Source organism: Mastigoproctus giganteus, chromosome 1, assembly GCF_048544385.1.
Source record: "Mastigoproctus giganteus isolate SK-2022 chromosome 1, ASM4854438v1, whole genome shotgun sequence".
In the NCBI taxonomy this organism is placed as follows: Eukaryota; Metazoa; Arthropoda; class Arachnida; order Uropygi; family Thelyphonidae; genus Mastigoproctus; species Mastigoproctus giganteus.
The window spans coordinates 158,437,033-158,460,206 of record NC_143575.1 but is presented as its reverse complement, the minus strand read 5'-3'; the positions used below and the strand labels follow the sequence as shown (position 1 = coordinate 158,460,206).

General features: G+C 37.9%; 1 protein-coding gene across 2 annotated transcripts in view; it reads left to right on the top strand.

Moving 5' to 3' along the window:
• The window catches only part of LOC150091211 (hemocytin-like), a 1,750,539-nt gene that overhangs the window by 868,290 nt on the left and 859,075 nt on the right, over positions 1-23,174 (top strand). For both annotated transcript variants that reach the window (XM_090374755.1, XM_090374750.1), the window contains one exon: positions 11,991-12,116. In XM_090374755.1, coding sequence (XP_090230881.1) covers positions 11,991-12,116 — 126 coding nt within the window. The remainder of the gene's footprint in view (positions 1-11,990; positions 12,117-23,174) is intronic.

Sequence of the window (23,174 nt, the reverse complement as noted above, 5' to 3'; positions counted from 1 at the left end):
CACTTTCAAAGAGATCCCTCATCAAAAGATTAATCGGCCATTTGTTAAACTATGATGCTGTTGTAACAACCTCTTTCTTGACACTTAGAAGTTATAGTATGACTTAAAGTACTGTTTTATTGGACTTAATTCAAAAAATAGCAAGGGCTTAATTTTTCAGTACTCACCTTGATCGATCTGCAGTTGTTATGGTTTGAGGCAAGAGGTGACTAGCTTTAAGGTGATTGGTTCTTAAATTAAGGGGTGGGTAAATAGTAATTATGATGGAAATTAACCCCTTGCTATTTTTTTTGAATTTAGTCCAATAAAACAGTACTTTAAGTCATACTATAACTTCTAAGTGTCCAATTATTAGATTTCCTTAATGCATAAAATACACCTAATCTGCACCGTCTATCTAATTTTCATCCCAATGCCTTTGAACTTGCCAGATAGTAAGATTCTATTTTCACAAATACTTCAAGTATTTCATTAATAAAATTACATATCACCTTTCTACAGTGATCACAATGTGATTCCGAAATTTGCCCGTATATTTCCAAATAAAATCTACAAAAAATACCCACGCATTGTGCATCAAACTTCCATCGCCATCATAAGAGATGAACTGCAGAAAAGATTTAATAAGAAATATCAGCTGCAACACCAGATACATTATTTAAAATTTAAACTTAAGAGAAACATGCAACCTAATACCTGGATCGAATTCACAAACCTCAACAATATACATATTAATGCAGCCCTTAAAGAGATTGAACTATGACATTCTAAAAAATAGATCACACTTACCCCGGAAACAAAAATAACGGCTCCACAAATTTCCACAGTTAACATTTCTTCTAAAACTTTCACTCATACCGAACTCACAAGTTTAGAGTATGGATTCAACTTTGCGATAAAAAGCCATCAATATCCCATAAAAGAAAGTATTATTGAACTTCAAACAAAACTCGAACATCACCCTGACAAATGGCACATTTTACATCAGACTAACACTATTATTAACTCAAAGCTCCCCTCCCAATCTAATATATCGAAACAACAACTCGATGATATTCATAAATTAAGTAAAATCCCCGACATTATTATCCAAAAAGCAGACAAAGGAGATGCCATAGTAATTTTAGATAAAGCCACTTATATAGAAAAAATGGAACAAATTCTAGCAGACCAAGACACCTATATAATTAATAATTCCTATAATATATCCAAATTAAAAAACCAGCTTGACACTATCCTTAGAAAACTCTGATCTAATAAAAAAATCACTCTACATACCTTATAGCAGATTATAGCAGTAAAAATCATATCTCCACTCACCAGGTTTTCCCAATTTAAAATCAGTAATACCAATCAAGCCTTTGAGAAAATTAAAACCACCATAATTGCTGATGATGATATTCTAGCATCGTTTGATGTCGTTTCACTATACACCAATGTACATATACCTTTCACCTTACAAGCCCTTTGTGGATATTTAACTTCTGACAATAGTCTCATTAATCACACCTCCCTTTCTATAAACAATATTTTAGAACTCACCTCTCTACTATTAGATGCCAGGCATTTCAGATTTCACAATCAGATCTTCCAACAAATATTCGGGTTACTCATGGGCTTAGGCATCTCTGCTCCCCTTTCCGAAATTTACTTAGCCACAGTTGAAAATAAAATCCTACAACCTTACCCTTCCGAGATAAAGTTTTACATGTGGTACGCCGATGATGTACTTTTAATAGGAAACAAAACTATAATTGATAATCTTTTTACAAAATTCAATTCAATTCACGACAGACTTTAATACACACTCGAAATAGAAACCAATACACAAATTAATTTTCTCAATTTCACCAAATATAAAACAGGTACTAAACTAGGAACTAAGATCTATAGAAAACATACACACACAGGGAAATTCCTACATTTCACATCACACCACCCTTTCAACATAAAAAAATCTGTTCTCTATAACCAAATCTACAACGCCATTAAATTCAGCATCTCACAAGACGACCTATCCAATGAGTTACAATATCTCACAAAAAAATCATAGCCAGAAATTACCCTCCAAAATTAATCCAACATACCATTTCCATCGCAAAAAATAATATCAATAACCCCATAAAACACATCAAAAATAGTAAAACACATCTTGTCCTTCCTTATCATAGATAGTAATCTTGCAGGACAATTTCGGCGAATATTTGCAAGTACAGACATCACTCTTATTTTTTCCACTTATAACAAACTCGGATCACTTTTCATTAAATATAAAGAAACACATAAATATCCAACAAGTGAAATGAATAATATTATTTATTTAATAAAATGTCAACACAATTGTAATGCCTGTTACATTGGTAGTACCACAACCAAATTAGGTTGAACCCAATCATCCGTCTGGACAATCTAGCACTGAACTTACTTTACATACCCACTCCAACAACCATAATCCCTTAGTTGACTCAGCTATTACCATATTAAAATTAAAAAACAGTTACAAAATTTTACAATTCAAAGCCCTCATTATAGAATGGTTTCGTCACCACTCCGATCTAAATATTATAAATGCGAAACTCCCCTTCAATCTTTCTCCAGTTTGGAATCTCACCAATCTGAGATTCCCGCAAGTAACAAAGTGCATCGTGGGATTACAAAATTCTTCTTAAATACAGTACGCATTCCCTTTTCATTTAATTTGCCAACTGAAGACATTTTTTAACGAAAGTCCTTCGTTATGACTTTTGGCTTATCCACTATTTAGAGATTCCCAATTTAACCCAATTTAATGACAACCAAGGATGGAGTTAGTGCACTTCTACTTCTTTGCCCATATTTTAATCCCGTTTCCATCATAATTACTATTTACCCACCCCTTAATTTAAGAACCAATCACCTTAAAGCTAGTCACCTCTTGCCATTCAACCCATAACAATTGCAGATCGATCAAGGTGAGTACTGAAAAATTAAGCCCTTGCTATTTTTTGAATTTAGTCCTCTTTCTTGACTAATTGGTCCCTCATGGGTATTAGGTGGGCTTCAGTGGCAACATGTGGACAGAACAGTTGTGAAGAAATATTTTGTGCAAACTTCCATGCAGTATATAAATCAGATCTTCAGAATTATAATTTAGATAAATCTGTCTGTTTTGCCTGAGTGTTATTGTTGGAGACCACCTTTTATTTGATAAGAGCTGGTTAGTACTGAAATAGGATTTATAGGAGCAGTCTTATCCTTTAAATAAATGACCAGTTAACCTTTTAGTGAGCTCATCTATTTGAATGCAGTGCAATACCAAGTAGCTTGTTTCCAAGAAAGTTTGTTCTGTTGTGAGAATTTTGACCTTTGCATTATTAATGAGGTTTAAATCCTGCTAGCTGCCGAAACAGATGAATGGACAAGGTAGTCCTGTGAACATCTTATAATTAATTATTTGAAAAGGGGGATGGTATGCGGTATTCCAGAGCAAATGGGACAGTGATTTAATCACTGTCTGTGCTGCTTCTGTTTATGGTCTCAAAGCCTAATGACCAGGGCCGGCCCCAAAATTTGTGAGGACCTGTTCAAGAATTACTTGCAGGGTCCTGTGCAAAACTTATAGGTAGGCTTGTTGACAGAAATGCAGAAAAGACGTGGATGATATTATTATTTAGACTATTTGAGTGTGGGGCTCTGTTCAGCATAGCTCGTCGAACATGCTTGTGGCCAGCATTAAATGACATTACTTAATTGAGTAATGAATGTTACCTTATAACCATTCCAACAAACATATGTAACATTCATAAGTGGTTTATAATGTATTTCTTTTAATTATTAATATCGTTTGTAGTTTTTCTAAGGACATATAGTGTTAGCTATATGTCCTTAGAAATATAGTGTTAGCTACATGTCCTTACGGCCTCCGTAGCCGAGTGGGCAGGAGCGGGAGTGCAGTAGCACACGCTCTTTGAGTAGACCGGGGTTCAAGCCCCTGACTGCTGAATACGGTCGATCTGCCAACCCGCACTGGACCAGCGTGGCAGATTATGGTCCATTTCCCTCAGCATGAATTGTTGAGGAGGCTTCCACCCTGCAGTGGGTTGATAATGGCTGCACTTTACTTTACTTTTACATGTCCTTAGAAATATAGTGTTAGCTACATGTCCTTAGACATATATACCTAACATTAGAACTTTGAATCTCCCTTTTAGTTTGTTAGCTCTTATTCAGTAAACTTTGTAACTTAGTGCAAACTGCCCCTCAAATTACAGCTGGATAGAGTGTTTGCATGAGTTGGTGACCAATTTGACATCCCTTTAGAACAACTGATAGCAACAAGAGATTGAAAATACCCAGTGTGGGTGCAGCTAGAAAAATTTATGCCTCATTAAACTGTGGTTAATCTCTTCCATAAACAGTGACTTATTGATGGGCACAATAATAGATTTAATTTCACACAAACAGTTCTTTTGCTGCCATCATAACTTGTCATACAGCTTGTCAGTGCATGGTTAAAATAGGGAGGAGAACAGCAGGCAGCTCAAGGTCATTCCTTTGGCTTTCCACTTCTCTTCTGTACTGATGCCATGGAAGAGATGTGAGTATGACATTGACTGCCCCTTGGTTCTCCCGTCTGTAGTTAATATTCAAATAATTGCAAATAATATTCAAATAATGATCAATATCTCGTAAATAATTACGAGATATCGATCATTTGTCACAATACATTATTAAAAGACAGAATATCATGTAAACTGATAAAGACTGTCTTGTTATGATAATTATTCCATAAGACGAATTAAATTTTTTTTTATTGTTTATTTCAAAAGTATTGGTTTTTGAAGCAGATCCATCAATATTGGATATGCTTCAAAAATCTCTGACATTGTTTTTGTTGAATTTGTTTATTATCATTTTAATAAAATGTATTATTTTTACCTTTTAACCATCAGTTAAAAGAAAAATGGGATTCTAGCAGGTCAGCTTTATCCTTGGCTGAAGTGACAAAAGATCCAATTGTTTTGGACAGGGGTTAGAGCAGAGATGGGTAAAAGTTGCGACCAATTGTTTTGGCAAGAGACCAGAATGCTCAGCTACCATTAGGAAAAAAGCAAGTTTTCTACGCTTAGCCTGTTCAAACTCTAGTTTGGACTGACTAATAACTGCTTTACAATTGTTGCGAGCTTTGGTATAGGCAGAAAATGAAACTGAAAAATTAGAAACAAGCCAATTACGATATGCAGTGTTCTTCTCTTGAACAGCCTTAGCACATTTATTGGAAAACCAAGGTTTAGATAAAGGACGAGATTTTAAAATGGAGTGTGGGATAAAGAATTCTATTCCTATAAGAATAATTTCACTGACAAGATCTGAGCAAACATTGACATTAGAAGTTTTGAAACAGTAATCCGACCAAGGAAAAGAAGAAAAGAAATCTTGCAGGTCATCCCATTTTGCATTCTTGTAATGCCAAACAATATGAGGTTGGGAATAGCCATGAGGTAAGGCTCCATTGGAGAAGAGACAATCACCAAGTTGTGATCTGAGGTGCCTAAACACCTCTCATGTCAACTGTGTACTTAGAAGGATTGTTTGTGAGAAAAAGATCAAGCGTGTTGGCTGTTTGGTTAGGATTGTCCGGTATTCTTGTAGGTAAATGAACAATCTGAGCAAGGTCATTAGTAATTGCAAAAGCCTCAGCATCTCAACCAGCTGGGTCGGTGTGACTAGAAAATTGAAGCCAGCTGGAGTTGTGAACATTAAAATCACCAAGGAAAATTACGACACTATTAGGAAATTTGGACTGGAGCAAGTCAAGTTGCAAAGAGAGGAAGTCAAAGAGCTCCAAGTATTTAGTGGAGCTGGAAGAATGGTAGAGACAACAGATGAATTTGACACAATGAGGTAGAGATATTTTAAGCCAGAGAAGATCAAAAAGAGGATATTCCAAATTATCAAGCCTCTGACAGGCAATGTCGGAATGGACATATGCACAAGTACCACCTTTGAGGGGAAAGGAATCATACAGCGCATAATTTGGGCAACTAAGATGAGCAATAGTTGAATCAACTAATAACTAAGATTCTGTTAGAGAAAGTACATGGGGTTTGGCAGACTGCAAATGGAAATAGACATCGTTGAGATTAGAATTGAGACCATGAATAGTTATGAAATGAATTAGGAAGTGATTGGGAGGTTTAGATCTTTTCACAGGTAAGCTTACTCTATTAGTTTGACAATTCATGGTGTATTCAATAGTAAGAAAAAGTGGGTTGTACATGCTGTATGAAGTAATGAAATTTTTGGATATGGTGTACACATGGTAAGAATATACCCAGATCCTTGACATAACATGGCCTCGACAATGCCCCCCCCCCACATATACACTACTTGGACTCCCTCCAATCACTTTCTGGCAGAGTAGAGGTAGCATGATTATACACTAGCTGATCAGGAAGCCTCCTAGAGAGTTACCAATAGGTTCGGTCTGGAGTACTAACTAGCGGCTGGCCTGCAAACACCGTTTTAGAGCTGTACTCTCGAAATGTAAGGAAGATTGGATCTCACCACGATGTTTATCATAACCTCAAAAGTCATCAATCATACTGCATGATGGGAGAGATAGGGAAGGAGTGTTCGGAACTTAGTTCTGGAGAATAAACATGGGTTCCACCACTTCAAGCCTCCAATAAGAAAAGTGGTGGTATTGCACCGGTTGATGAGAGTCATCTACCACCTAGTACTGCCTGGTAACACAGAAGAGCAGCATTCCTCCAAGTGGTGTGGGCACCACACCTCGACACCTGCTTACGTTGGTTCACAGCTGGGTGGTCACCCACCATGTGCTTGTGCATGGAGTTTATACCTAGGATTACTAACAGTCCCACCATCATGAAGGTGCAAGCAGAGGATTTGGCTGTCACAGACCATCCGGACTTTGCCGAAATTGGGTCCACTTAACTTGAGTTTCACCCGAATATCAGTTCCATCAGCGTTTTAGACTTCCAGGTAGCAAGTACAGCATGCTACCAGAGGTCTGTGACCTCAAGGACCAAGGACCTGGCAGACAAACACTTGAGGGTATGTCTGCCAGGGCAAAGGTTGATGACGTTGTAGAGCAGATACCATCTTTTAAGGGCACAAAGGGTGATATTGTTGTGCATATTGGCACTAATGATATTAAGAGTAGGAGACCGGCAGAATTACTTAACTAGTACAAGTCAATGCTGAAAAAAAGCCGTGAGTTAGGGTTCAATTTGAAAGTGTCTGCAATTCTACCCAGACACAACATGTGGGAGTATATGATGAGAGCCTTGTCAATCAATTCGGCCCTGGAGAGATTGTGCAAGGCTCAAGGAGAAGAATTTTTCTCAGCCTTTTCTGTGCTTGTTAACAGGAGAGACTGCTTCTACAGGGTTGGGATACACTTAAATAGAAATGGTGCAAGAATATTTGCTAATGCTATCGAGGCAGAGTTAGGTGGGTCGGAAAACTGATCTCTTGGGGTGGGATACACGGACTAATAGATTAACAATATCCGCTGGCAGAGGTGAAAGTGATTCTTGCACTGCTTCTATTGAAATCCAATTGAGCAGCAGCCTGGAAAGCAAGGCAATGGAGATTTCCAGGACTGCTGTGAGTTGTAGTGGGACAAGTAAATACATGGACTGTGTTAGTGTAACTAAGAGTAGATATAGGTGCATGTATACTTGCATGTACACCAATGCTAGGAGTATAGTTAATAAATTCGATGAGGTTGAAGTGCTAGTCAAGATATCTAAGGCAGATATTGTTGGGATACCAGAGACATTGTGTTATACAGACATAACCAGTGCAGAATTGGAATTTGGGGAGTACAATGTGTACAGAAAAGATAGATAGGATAGGCAGGGAGGAGGGGTTATGCTGTTAGTTAAGACACACATAAAATCTAAGGAAGTGCATCCAATTGATGTTGGTGGACAATGCAATGTTGAGTCTGTTTGTTGTGACATGAGCACTTAAGAAAGGAAAAATGAGAGCACGTGTGTGTTATAGGCCTAATGAATCTAATGAGTATAATGAGCAATTGTGCAGAGAAATAGAGTGGGCCAAAAAATCAGAATGTCTTATAAGGGAGGGGGGGGGGATTTTAATTTCCCAAAGATTGATTGGATTTTGTGGGTTGGTCACTCACACACACACTAGCAAGGCTTTTGTGGATTTATTGGATGATTGTTTTCTACATCATCATCATGTTCGAAAGAAGGCAGCTAGAGGGAGTAATATTCTTGATCTGATTATCAGTAGTTATTCTTCATGCATTAAGAATCTGCAGATAAAGAATCACTAGATGGCAGTGATCACAGTGTGCTAAAGTGGGATTTACTCAAAGAGGTAACTACCATCAAGGGTAAAGGGAAGAGTTTTTGCTTTCATAAAGGTGACTATGGTGGTCTGAGACAGTATTTAAATTCTGTACAGTGGGACCAACTGATGATGTTACCAACAGCAAATTCAAGATAGGAAGCATTCAAAGAATTAATCTTGGAAGCTACTAGGCTTTTCATTCCAACTTAGAAATATTGTTCAAGATTTATGCCTAAATGGTTGTCAGATGAACTAATTAGACATGTGACAGAGAGGAAAAATGCATGGGATACATATAAATTAACAGATGACACAGAAGCCTATAGTAGATATAAGCTGGTCTGTAACCAAGTCACAGGTTAGGCAGGCGAAGGCAGATTACGAAAAAACTTTGGCAATGGATGCAAAGAAAAACAGCAAAGAGTTCTTTACTTATGTAAACTCTAGAAGGAAGGGGATGAATCAGATTGGTCCACTTGATATCGATGGTCCAACTGTTGATGATCCTGCTCAGGTAGCTAACAAACTAAATGAATATTTTTCATCTACATTCACACATGAGGAGTTATTCAGGGAGGGGAATGACAGAGGTGTGTTAAACTCTGGCAGTAAGCTAGATAATCTTGTAATAACTGAGAGTAAAGTGGAAGATAAATTGTTGAAGATAAACATAAGAAAGGCACCTGGGGTAGATGGAATCTATCCAGTTATATTAAAGGAGGCGCAAAGGAAGTAAGCAAACCCTTAGCCATAATTATGAGAGCTTTCTTGGATTCAGTGGAGGTATCCATGGACTGGAGATGTGCAAATGTGACCGCAATCCACAAAGGAGGATCAAAGAGAGACACAGGTAATTACAGACCTGTTAATTTAACTTCTGTTCCAGGGAAATTAATGGAGGCACTGGTTAAAGCATTGCAGGATCATCTAGACAAGACTTCAGTTATAGCTCGGACACAGCATGGGCTTGTTAAGGGGAAGTCTTGTCCGATCAATTGGATTGGATACTGTGATGTAGTCACAAATGAACTGGATGCAAAGAATAACTTTGATATCATATATTTGGATCCTTGAAATGGCTTTGATACCGTTGCACATGGAAATCTGCTGCACAAGTTGGAGCAGTGTGGTATTGGAGGCAATAAGATTGCTGCTTTGAATAAAGAGATCATTGAGTTTTAGAAGACAGAGAGTGGTAATCAATGGACACTGCTCTTCGTGGATTAATGTTATTAGTGGAGTCCCTCAGGGTTCAGTGTTGGGTCCATTGTTGTTTTCTGTATTTTTAAAAGATATTGATGATGGTCAGGCTCAATGTCCAAGTTTGCAGACGATACGAATGTTGGCAGGGTTGTTAAAGACACTAATGACAGTACGCTGCTGCAACAGGATCTAGAAAAGTTGAGTAGATGGGCTGAGAGGTGGCAACTGAAGTTGAACATTGACAATGTAAAGTACTGCATATGGGAAACAGTAGCCAAGAGTAATGTATCAACTGTGTGGTACTACACTGATAAAGGTAGAGAGTGAAAAGGATCTGGGGATAATTGAGCAGGCAGATATGAAGCAGTGCAGACAGCATGGTGTCTGGTCAATGATATACAGGAATTTTTCTAGGAGGGATATGGAGGTGATTATCCCTGTGTATATGGCAATGGTCAGGCCACACTTTGTGTACTGGATACAGGTCTGAAGGCCTCATTTTAAGAAGGATGTAGAGCTGTTGGAACGAGTACAGAGAAGGGCAACAATATTAGTGAATGGAACAAATTGTTGCTCTTACGAGGAAAGGGTTAAGTTTTGCAGATTACAGTGTCTGGAGACTGCACCTGCAAGGTGATCTGATTGAGGTGTATAAAGTCTTGAATGGTTTGAGCATGCTCAATGCTTATGGGATTCTTCGTCTTGCTCAGAACAATCGCCTGAGAGGGCATAAATTCAAATTGAGGAAAGACGGTTGTAGGAGAGATGTGCGGAAGTTTGCCTTTAGCTAAAGGTTGGTTGATTGCCAGAACAAACTTCCATCTGTCATTGTAGAAGTTAATAGCTTAAATAGATTCAAGGCAGAACTTGACAAACATTTGGAGCGAGTGGATGGGTGAAATAAGGGAGTTTTTTTTTTTTGGCTGATGCTATATCTGCTTGCTTTCTTGAAGGTGTGGTCTAACCATTGTGTCAAAATTCCTGTATATTATTGACAATACTTCAAGGACTGGCCTTGCAGCCTCCCTGTACTGCTCAGAGAACTTCATACATGAATGTGCATATACTCCCCCAATTTTTTTTTTTTTTTTTCATTCTCCAGCTCTGAGTGCAGTACCACATAGTTTGTATGCAAATATGTTATTATTGCCCCCTTTATAAAGTACCTTTCATTTGTTAATATATATCGTAAGTTATTCTTCATATCTCTTCTTCTCATCCCATTTGCCTAATTTATCTAGATATTCTTGGTGTAAGATATAATTTCCAGTAGCATGCTCCCTGATTACTTGGATTAACTTTACTGTCAACCTTTGTCATCTACAACCTTTGTCATTAAGCCTGATATATCTGGAAGTAACTTTTTGCTTCCACAAATACTATTATTTGGTCACAACTTCCTTTGTGACTGCTTTATAGAATCAAATCAATTTGGTCAGACAAGATTTCCTCTTAAGAAACCCAAGCTGTGTCTGTGAAGTATAACTGTCTTGTCTAGATGATCCTGCATTACTCTTTTAACTTTAATATAGTTGGATATCTTACTTCCATCTCAGATGTCTTTTTTTGTTTTCTTCAACAATTTCTCCTCTACTTTCCCCTCAGTTATTACAAACTCATTCAACTTCATGGGAGAATTTGACTCTCTGCTGGTATCCCCATCCATAAAAATTCCTCAAATATGAATGTATATGTAAAATACTGTTTCTATTTGTCTTCAACCAGAGCAGGATCACGGGCAGTTTATCCATTCATATCTAGTTGACCCATATGATTCACCCCTTTCCTTCTACTATTTAAATAAGTGAAAAAAACAATGTCTGCTGCTTTTTTTATTTGTATTCTTTGCCAGTGACTTCTCATAATCTGACTTAGCTTGTGAAGCATTCATTTTGACTTGAATGCAGGTTAATTTATATGTACTGTATGCTACATCTTTATCAGGTGATAATTTATATGCATCCCATGCTCTTTTTGTCACTGCCAGAAGTCTCATAAGTTCATGCGACATCCATTTTGATGTATGTTTTGAATTGTGTCTCTTAGTTGGAATAAAATTGTGATAGCTTCTTCCTACCTGCTATTCAAGCATCTTATAGGCAACCTCTATACTGAACATTGCACCCTTTCTCAAATGCATTTTTAAAAAATGATTTACTTTACATTCTGTTTGAAGTGCATTTTGGTGGAAGATGTAATTTCCATTATTTCCTTTCAAATTCTTACATCCATTCATACTGCTTTTTATGTTACATAAAATAGAATTTTCCTTTCTACTAATCTTGCTTTATATACAGACACACACACGCACTTATTAAGTTTTGGTTTTTCAGAAATGTTTATATACACAGCACATATATTCATTACATATCTAGAGAAAAAAAACATTTGGAATAATTTTAATTAATTTATTTCAGTTGTTCAGTTTAAATTTATTTTATTGAACATATCTTAAATAGGTAAACGAAGTGTACAGGATTCTTATCAGCATGTAAACTGTGATGTTAAAATTGGTCTCCAGTGCTGGAATAATGACAATGCTGGAATCTGCTATGATTATGAAATAAGATTATTTTGTCCTTGTGGTAAGTAGGATTTCTTGATTGTTGGTGTTATTGATTTTTGGTGCATCAGTATCCATTTTGTGCAAATATTTTATAAATATTCTGTTTATATCTCATATTACCATATGCCAGATGATTGAATTGCAATAATTCTTTTGACATGGATAAAATGGAAAATTTTACGAAGCAGAGTGCTCATTATAAATAGTCTTCTTTTTTAATAATCAAGTGTTTACATGAAATTCATGTGATAAACTGGAACAACATTCCAGTGTACTCCTTTCCATTCCAAGCCCTGTTTTAAGAATAATACCATAAATCCCATTTTATCCTTTATGTGGGCTCAAACAACAGCATGTGCTGCTGCACTCCCATACTATCCATTCATCTATGTCATGCTTAATGTCTGTACAAGTATGTGTAGGCTGATTTATATGTTGCATGGGCTGGAAAACCAAGAATAACATAAGGACGCCACTGTGTGCTTGATGGCAACTAACTGTATGCAGACTCGAGTGAAAAGGCTTTTAAGAATTCTTACAGCCTTCAACAGGAATTAAAGCAAGTGACAAGTGCCAAAATCACTACTGCCAGAGAGCATGGAATTTCTTAATAATCTAACTTAACTTTTGCATCAGTTTAAAAAAGCAGAAAAGGCCAAGAAAATGGATGCCAACTGATAAGATCATTTTTCTTAAATGAAAATATGGAAAAAACACTTTACAAATTGGCATTCATATTAAAAATTTACTTTACTTCAGTCCTTAAAAAACTCAATCTTAGTCTGGTTTATAAAAAAAAAGTCTGCTGCTGCCAGGCTTGCCTTAAATAACATTTACACATGATATCCCTGACATCTAACCTTTCTTGTCAAAAAGCATATCCTGCACATTACTCTCTCTGATTAGAAAACAAGGCTTTCTCTCTGTTTCTTTTCTTTAAACAGCTGCTAACTCTATATATTAAAAATCTATCCTACCGTGGGGTATTGTTCTCACATCTGGAGAGTGCCTTCGTATGCTCTCTTCTGCTTTACATTTCTTCTTTATGCCTTTTCTAGAGATATCTCTATACACTGTTCTACCAAATTAAAATCTGTAATTCCATCTCTTTCTTTCAAACTGCCCAAACCTGTGTCCACTAGTCAGTATCAATTTACATTTAAGCTCTGTTCTCCTTGATTCAACTTTTCCTCTTCTTCTCTATTTTTTGTTCTTTTAAACCTTCCTTATTATGTACTTCCTGAAAATTTTAATCTACAGAAAGTTACATCCAACATCAACAAATAGATTTTTTTCTCAAACCTCAGTTCCCACATCACTAGAGTATTCGTGTTCCTGTAATTGCTTATATTTATGGTTACCATAATTAAAAAAAAAAAAAAAAAAAAGGACACCAGGTGTTAAGTGAGTTTTGACTAAGTTATTTTTCTCTGCTTGAGCAATTTTTCTACAGTGATTAGTTGCTTTTTAAGGTCCCACACTTTGGTAAAACTGCAGAGAGCAAGAAAGGAAAGCTATCCTGCATATTTTTCCTTGTAAACTGTTAATGCTTACTAATCTCTGCTTGGTCACACCAGTCACTGCTCCTGCCTCCCTGTGGCAGAAAAGTTAATCTGCCAAGGGCTAAGAGAAATATGGATCATAATGTCTTTCCATCTTTAGAACCACCAAACTCTCTGCCCAAGAGCTTTAAAACAAGTTGCTCTCCAACAGATTTTTACACATTTCTCATATTACTCATTTGCAAATTGGCCTCGAAGTGAATTATCTCCCTTCCTTACTGAGAAACACCTGAAAAGTATTACAGGATTTCCTAAGATGGTTAAGAGACTGCAATCAGAAGACCTACTAGTGGAAACCATAAACCGTAGGCATTCAGAGAAACTCTTATGACTAACAAATTTTGCTGAAATTCCAGTGAAAGTAACTTCCATGTGACTCTAAATATGTGTAAGTGTGTTGTATCTGGGTGGGATTCATTGAATGTCATGGAGGAAGAAGTAACTCAAGAGTTTCAGGAATAAATGTAATTGAAGTTAAAAAAAAAGAATTATGATTAAAAAGATAATAAACTTACCCACCAGGAATATTATTCTACCTTTAATACCCTAAACCTACTCATCCATTGATAAAAGCAGATTATCTAATTTGCTGCATTTTCCTTCCCAATTTCTTGAGATGTTATAAGTGCCAAAAGTGTTGCCACTCTCTAAATGACATGCAGAGGAAACCTAGTCACTTTCAAACTGATCGTTCAGTAACATAAATGACCTGCCCCAACTGCAAAAGCAACCATCCCGCATACTCTAAAAGATATGAGAGATGGAAAACTGAGAAAATAAAATTGTAAAAATATAAGGTTGAAAACAAAGTCAGTTATCAAGAAGCAAGAAAACTTATTGCAACCAGTATGCCAAAATATACTTATGCCGATATTGCACAAAAACATCAAACACTCAAATTGAGGTTACGGTCCCATTGAATATATAAATCTTTGTATAGATATCAATAATTATGACATCCTTATTTCTACTAGCAAATATTTGATAAATAATCAATAGGACACCATGGACCATCCGTACAACCTGACTACAATGCTCAGAGAACTTCATGTCTGACCGTAACTCCCAAGTCCCTTTCTTTGACTATTGACTTGTTCAACTCCATCAAGTGTATAAATTATTTTGGGGTTACTGTTCCCCAGGCTTGAGCTTTGCTGGATTAAAGCATAGCTGCCACTTTTCTGACCATCCTGGAAGTCTATCTAGGTCACTCTGAAGAAGCTCTGCTTGGCAGTGATCATTAACTACCCTGCCATTCTTTCCATCAAACACAAAGTGGTCCCAATACTGATCCTTGGAGAACCCCACTTCTTAAATTAACCCAATCTGAGGAATAAACATTTATCACAACCCTCTTCCTCCTACCCTGAAGCCATCCTGCTATCCATCTAAGGATTTTCTATGTAATTCCAACCTGTTCTAGCTTATAAAGTAACCGCTCATGTGAGACTAAGTCAAATGCTTTACTGAAATATAAATACACAATGTTGAAATTATTCCCTAAATCCAGTTCACGAGTGACCCTGTCAAAATAGCTAACCATATTTGTTACACATGATTTTGCCTTTACAAAACCATGCTGCATATCCTTCAGAATTCCATTGCTATTCAAATGATCCTGAATATCACCCTTGATCATTGCCTCCATGATTTTCCCTACTACTGAAGTTAGACTGACTGGTCAGTAATTTCCCACTGACCAGTCAGTGGGAAATGCTTAGAACCATCCTTATGAATTGGAGATACACTGGCACTTTTCAAATTCAATGGACTCTCTCTCGAGTCCAGTGATGCTCTCATAATTAGCTTTAATGTTTCAGTGCACTCCCTTGCTGCCTCCCTTAAATTTATAGGATGTATGCCATTAACCCCAGGACACTTACTTGCCTGTAGGCTCGAAATTTTTTTCATTTAATAATCATGTGAAATTTCAATATCATTAATTACATATCTTTCAACTTCACTCCCATGATTTCTCATTGACATAAATGGTTTTTCTTCTGTAAGTATCAATGGAAAGTACCTGTTGAGAACATCTGCAACATTAAAATACTATCCCATGCCCATTACATAAGAGTCCAATCTGATGTTTCCTTCTCTTATTTGCATTTATGTATGTATGAAGAATTCCTTATCCCTACTCTTTGCTCTCTTTTTAGGCGATTTCTCATAATATGCCTTTGACAACTTAACCTTTTCTTTGGCACTGTTACAGATCAATTTATAGCTGTTATAGGCTTCAGTTACTTTTATTGCTCTATAACTTTTCCATGGCATCTTTTTCTGCTCAACTAATCTGGCAACTTCATTATTCATCCAACTTGGAATCCTCCTTATTCAGTTTTTTTAATGATATATATGCCTTCAAGGCATCTGTATTATTGTTTTAAAGGTATACAATAATTTAATTGTGTTTGCTGTTTGTGAGATATCTGCCCAGTTACTAGAGGCCATGTAGCATCTTAAGGCATCATAATTTCCTTTTCTGAAATTATAACCCATTCCTTTTCTGAAATTATAACCCATTCCTTTTCTGAAATTATAACCCATTCCTTTACTTTAACTACTGCTACCTCTTTCTTCATCATCCACTATAGAACACCACAATCAATTTGTGCTACTGGTTCCTGTACTGTCACCCTGTTATGTTATCTGGTTCATCAGTGATGGTTGTCTAGAATATTCTTTTCCCTAGTACTTTCCCTGACATGTTGATACAAATAGCAACCATTTAGTTGATTTAAAATTTTGTCCCCCATGCGGAGTTTCTTTCCCATTTGCTCCAATCAATTAGAGGCAAATTAAAATCACCCATAATAAGATATCGATGCTTATTTGCCCATTCCATTTGCATGTAGAGGATCTCATCATAATCTTCACAATCACCTGGCCTGTAGATTACTCCCACTCTCATTATGCCTTTGCTTCCGAATATCTCACACTATACAGATTCTATACTAGCATGCGAAATGTCTGAACTTTTGTTGTACTCAGGCTGCTTTTGATAAGAAGCATGACCCCATCACCCTTTCTATCTGCCCTATCCTTCCGAAATACATTATACATATCATACTGACACTCATCATTCCCTATCTTCTGGTGGCATCATGTTTCTGTAAGCCCTATTATGTCAGCATTACTTGTCTCAATCAGCAGTTTGAATTCACTCATTTTATTGATGACTTAGTGTACTTGTATAGTTAACTACTATGGGCGCCTCCGTAGCCAGGTGGGAAGGAGCAGCAGTGCGTAGCACACGCTTCTTGATTAGACCAGGGTTCGAGCCTGTCACCACCAAATACGGAGGATGTGGAAAGGTCAGGGAATGACCACCGCATATCCCGGAGCAATATGGCCTTAGTTGCTAATGCTCCTAAAAAAAAAAAAAAAAAAAAAAAAAAAATAGTTAACTACCTTGACACACCCCTTGAAGTCATTTATGCTTTGTTCCCTGGCATTACCTACCCACTCATTTAAAACTTTTCTACCCTCAGAACATCTTGCTAATATTAGTAGTAGGGGCATGTGATGCAAGAAAGCAAGCTTATGTAGCATCAGCTGAAAAAAAAAAAAAAAACATTTCGTGCATCCATTCCCTCTGAAAATTTGTCTAGTTCCTCCTTGAATTTATTTAAGCTATCAACATCCACAACGACAGATGGAAGTTTGTTCCAGCAATCAACTACCCACTGGTGAAAGGCAAATTTCTGCACATCTATTCTACAACTGTCTTTCCTCAATTTGAATTTATGCCCCTTCAGATTCGTAATCTGAGCAAGCAGAAAAATCACATCAGAATTGAGTGTTTGTTCTCACTCATTCAAGGCCTTATACACCACAATCAGATCACCTTGCAGGTGCCTAGTCTCCAGCCACTGCAATTTGTAGAACTTAAGCCTTTCTTGGTAAGAGGACCCCTTTATTCTTCTCACCAATCTTGTTGCCCTTCTCTGTACTCACTTAAGCAACTCTACATCCTTCCTAAAATTAGGCCTCCAGACCTGTACATAGTATTCAAGGCATAGCCTAATCATTGCCTTGTACAAAAGGATAATTACCTACTTTTCCCTACTAGCAAAATTCCTGTATATCATTAACAATACCCCTTGACCTGCTCTGGCCACATGTCTGCACTGCTCAGAAACTTCATATCTGACTGCACAATTACTCCCAGGCCTTTTTCATTCTCTACCACCCTAAGTTTAGTACTTAGGGTGGTACCACCCCAGAGAAATGTACAGTTGGTACATTTCTCTGGGGTTACTTCTACTCATATGCAGTACTTTGATCTTTTGTGGTAACAAACAAGAACTCGTGAGGTGTATTATGCAAGCATTACTTTGACCAGTATCATCAGATACTGGTCCCTTGAACCTTTAAGATTTCCTCAATGATACTTGCAAAAACCCTTGCACCACTTTGTTTAAATGTATCCTTTGTCTGCAAAACAGATTCCTTCTACCTATAAGTGCAGGCCAAGCTGATAAAAATCTCCCTCCAAAAGTCTTGCAGAGTCATTACCATTATTTGCCATATGGTGCAACAAAGCCTTAGGCTTTTGCTGCACCAGGCAAAAAAAAAATAAAAAATTCTGAGTTAACCTGAAAGAGAGAGAGTGAAGGAAATCAACAAGAAAGAGAAGAATGATGATATCCAGCTCAGGACCCTGGGTGTTAGCCCATACTCATCAGATGTGAGCCCCTGGGTCCCCAAGATTCTCAGCATATAATCCCTCCTATTGTTCCTGGCAGAATTACAGACACATAGACATTCTGACCTAACTCTCGGCATTAGTCCCCACATGAATAATAGTATTCTCTTTACCCCCTTAAAATCTGAAAATCTATTCGTGACATCATTAATTGTTGCTCCCAAGCTAGCCCACGTTCTAGCCCACCTATCCTTATTACAAAAAATATTTTCTGTATCTGTGACAATGGAGTCTCCTAATAGAACTAAGTCCTTTTGAACTAGAGTAGTTTGCACTTGATTATTCTGGTCTGGGGCCTGAATCAGGAGTGCATCACTTGTTTATACTCCAGCATGACCACCACCACCAGGTCAGTGGAGTTTACAATAAATCAATTAATACAAATGTTAATCATATTTATCAGTCAGGGGCTTCACCTCCAGTCCACTCAAAGAGCGTGTACTACTGCACTTGCTCTCTTGACCACTCGGCTAAGTCCATTGTGGCTCTGCAAGCATCATTTTTAATGATGCTTGCAGAGCCACAATGCAAAAAGCTTGCCTTTCAGAGCTTTCTTCAGATAAGGAAACAGGAAGAATTCACATGGGGCTATGTTTTGTGAATAGAGGAGATGTGGCAGAAAACTCAGCACCTAAGGCATTGATCACTGGCTGCACAATATTAGCGGTATGGGGCCTGACATTGTCTTGATGGAGAAACCACTTCTCACCAGAAAGTACTTGACGTTTCTCACAAATGGCATGGCAGAGTTTGACTCTGAGGACCTCAGAGTAAAGTAAAGTAAAAAGTAAAGTGCAGCCATTATCAACCCACTGCAGGATGGAAGCCTCTTCAACAATTCATGCTGAGGGAAATGGACCATAATCTGCCATGCTGGTCCAGTGCGGGTTGGCAGATCGACCGTATTCAGCAGTCAGGGGCTTGAACCCCGGTCTACTCAAAGAACGTGTGCTACTGCACTCCCGCTTCTGACCACTTGGCTACGGAGGCTGTCTGAGGACCTCAGAGTATGCTTCCTTATTCATAGTTGTTTCACAAGGCACAAAATGTATAACAAGAATGCCTTTTCTGTCAAAAAAAAAAAACATTTGTTTGTCAGCCAAACAAGAAGATCGAAATTTCTTAGGTGTTGGTGAATCAGAATGCTTCCACTCACTCGACAATTGTTTTGTCTCTGGATCATTAGTTTCATCACAAATCACACAATTCAGTTTGGTTTTTACCCTGATTGATTGATTGTTTCAAAACAATCAATCATCATTCATGGGCACTACATTTTTAAATGGGCATTATAACAGCTTATTCATGAAGTATAATTCGCCAGTCTTCATCCAAGATTTCCTGGGTGTTTGCGATTTACTCAGGAGTTGCTGAGCAGGGAGACTGACCAGGTCTTGAATCATCTGCAACAGATTCACGGTGTTGACTGAGTCGCCTGGCCAAGACATTCATCATCGTCATTCATTTCGTTTCCAATGCATTTAAGTCCTTTCTTAATCACATATCGCTGTTCAAGCTTGCTCAAACCATTCAAGGCCATTCACCCCAAGGGGCTCACATCTGGTGAATATGGGCCTGGCACACCCAGGGTCCTAAGCTGGATATCATCATTCTTCTCTTTCTTGGCGATGCCCTTGTATTCCTTACTCTTGTGCGTTCTCTCTCTCTTTCTCTTTCTCCCCCCCCCAGGTAACTAAATTTTTTTTTTTTTTTTTTGGCTGGTGCAACAAAAGCCTCAGGCTTCCTTGCACCATATGGCTAATGATAATAATAATAATAATAATAATAATATACATCTCAATTAGATCATCTTGCAGGTACCTAGTTTCCAGATGCTGCAATTTGCAGAACTTAAGTCTTTCTTGGTAAGAGCAACCCTTTGTTCCACTCAACAATCTCGTTGCCCTTCTCTGTACTCATTCCAGCAGTTCTACTTCCTTCCTAAAATGAAGCCTCTAGACCTGTATGCAGTACTCACGGTATGGCATCGCCATTCCTTATACAAGGAGTAAATCACCTTATCCCTGCTTACAAAATTTCTGTATATAATTGACAAGACACTGGGAGCTACTCTTGCAGCCTGTCTGCACTGCTCAAAAAGTTTCATATCTGACTGTACAATTGCTCCCAGGTCCTTTTCATTCTCTATTACCCTGAGTGTATTACCACACAGTTGGTAATACTGTGTGGTAAGTACGTTACTCTTGGGTTACTGCTACCCATATGCAGTACTTTACATTTGTCAATATTAAACTGCAGTTGTCACCTCTCAGCCCATCTGCTCAACTTTTCTAGATCTCCTTACAGTAGTATCCTATCATTACTGTCATTAACAACCTTGTCAACTGTCGTATTGTCGGCAAACTTAGACATTAACCCTGATATATCTTCATCAGTATCATTGATAAATACAAAAAAAACACTGGGCCCAGCACTGAACCCTGGGGGGGCCTCCACTAACATTAGTTCACGATGAGCAATGAACATTGATTACCACTCTCTGTGTTCTCCTGCTTAATCATCCCTTTTTCCATTGTAGCAACTTGCCCTTAATGCCATACTGCTCCAATTTGTACAGTAGTCTTCCTTGTGCAACAGTATCAAAAGATTTCCTAAAATCCAAGTATATGACATCAAAATTATTTTTTGTATCCAGGTCCTTTGTGACCACCTCACAGTATCCAATCAGATTTTTCAGACAAGACTTCCCCCTTCACAAATCCATGCTGTGACTGAACTATAACTGCAGTCTTGTCTAGATGATACTGTAGTGCTTCTTTAACCAGTGACTCCATTATTTTCCCTGTTTAACTTTTGTTCCTGTAGGAAGAAGTTAATAGGTCTCTAATTACTCGTTTCACCCTTTAACACCCTTTGTGAATTGGAGACACATTTTCACATCTCCAGTCCATGGGGACTTCCCGTGAGGCAAGGGAAGCTTTCATATTTATGGCTGTGGGTTTCCTTACTTCCTTTGCTGCTTCCTTTATATAACTGGAGATATCCTATCTACCCCAGGTGCCTTCCTTATATTTAACTTTAGCAATTTCTTGTCCACTTTGCTCTCAGTTATAAAAAATTATTTACCTCCCTCTCAAAGTTTGATAAACTTCTGGCATTCCTCTGTAGATGAAAAATATACACATTCAGTTTGTCAGCTTCCCAAGCAGGTTCATCAACAGTTGAACCGTCAAATTCAAGTGGATCAATCTGATTCATCCCCCATCCTTCTAGAGTTTACATAAGTAAAAAAGTCTTTGCTATTTTTCTTTGCATCCTTTGCCAAAGATTTATCATAATCTGCCTTTGCTTGCCTAACCTCCTCTGTGACTTGATTACAGACTAGCTTATATCTACCATAGGCTTCTGTGTCAAATTATAATTTATATGCATCCCATGCATTTTTCTTCTGTGCCACGAATCTCATTAGTTCATCTGCCCTCCACCTTAAACAGTATTTCTTATTTGGGACAAAAAGCCTAGTAGCTTCCAAGATTACTTCCTTGAATGCTTCCCATTGTATAGAATTTAAAAACTGTCTGAGACCACTGTAGTAATCTTTACAAAAGCAAAAACCCTTCCCTTTACCTCTGATGGTAGTTACATCTTTGAGTAAATCCCACTTCAGCACACTGTGATCACTTCCACCTAGTGGTTCCTTTATCTGCAGATTCTTAATGCATGAAGAATCACTACTGGTAATCAGATCAAGAGTATTACTCCCTCTAGTTGCCTCCCGAACATGCTACTGTAGAAAACAATCATCCAGTAAATCCACAAAAGCCTTGCTAGTGTGTGTGTGAGTGACCAATCCACAATTTCCAGTCAATATCTGGGAAATTAAAATCCTCCATTATAAGACACTCTGATTTACTGGCCCACTCTTATTTCTCTGCACAATTTCTCATTATACTCATCAGATTCATAAGGCCTATAACACATACGTACTCCCAATTTTGATTTGCCAGTGCTTATATCACACCAAATTGACTCAACGTTGCACTGTCCACTGATGTCATCTGGATGCCCTTCCTTAGAGTTTATGTGTTTCTCAACTAACAACATGACCCCTGCTCCCTGTCTATCCTTTCTCTACACATTGTACCCCCAAATTCCAATTTTGTATTCCTTATCTCTGTGTGACACCACGTCTCTGTTATCTCAATAATATCTGCCTTTGATGTCTTGACCAGCCCCTGAAATTCATCAAATTTATTTACTATACTCCTAGCATTGGTGTACATGCAAGCATACTTTTTTTTTTTTTTTTTGGTAGTTGTTGGCGCATCGGCTTCTGTGGCCATAATGCACCTCCCAAGGTTTTTGCAGTACTTTGATCCAAGCCCGAGGTGGGATTCGAATCCGCGACCTTTGGGTTGCTAGGCAGGCATTTACCCACCCGGCTAGCCCGGTCAGCTACAAGCATACATGCACCTGTTCTTACTCTTAGTCACCCTATCACAGCCCATGTATTTTCTTGTTCCATGAGAACTTCCTGCAGTCCTGGAAATCCCCAGTACCTTGCTTTCCAGGCTGCTGCTCATTTCATTAGCAGTGCTACAATCACTTTCACTTTTGTCTGTGGCTACTGTTAATCTATTAGTCTGTGACTTCCCACCCACCTAACACTGCTCGATAATATCAGTAAATATTCTTGCATCATTTCTGTTTAAGTGTATCCCATCCCTGTAGAAACAATCTCTCCTGTTAACAAGCACAGACAAGGCTGAGAAAAACTCTACCCATGAACCTTGCATAATAGTTTCCAGTGCTGAGTTGATTGACAAGGCTCTCATCATATACT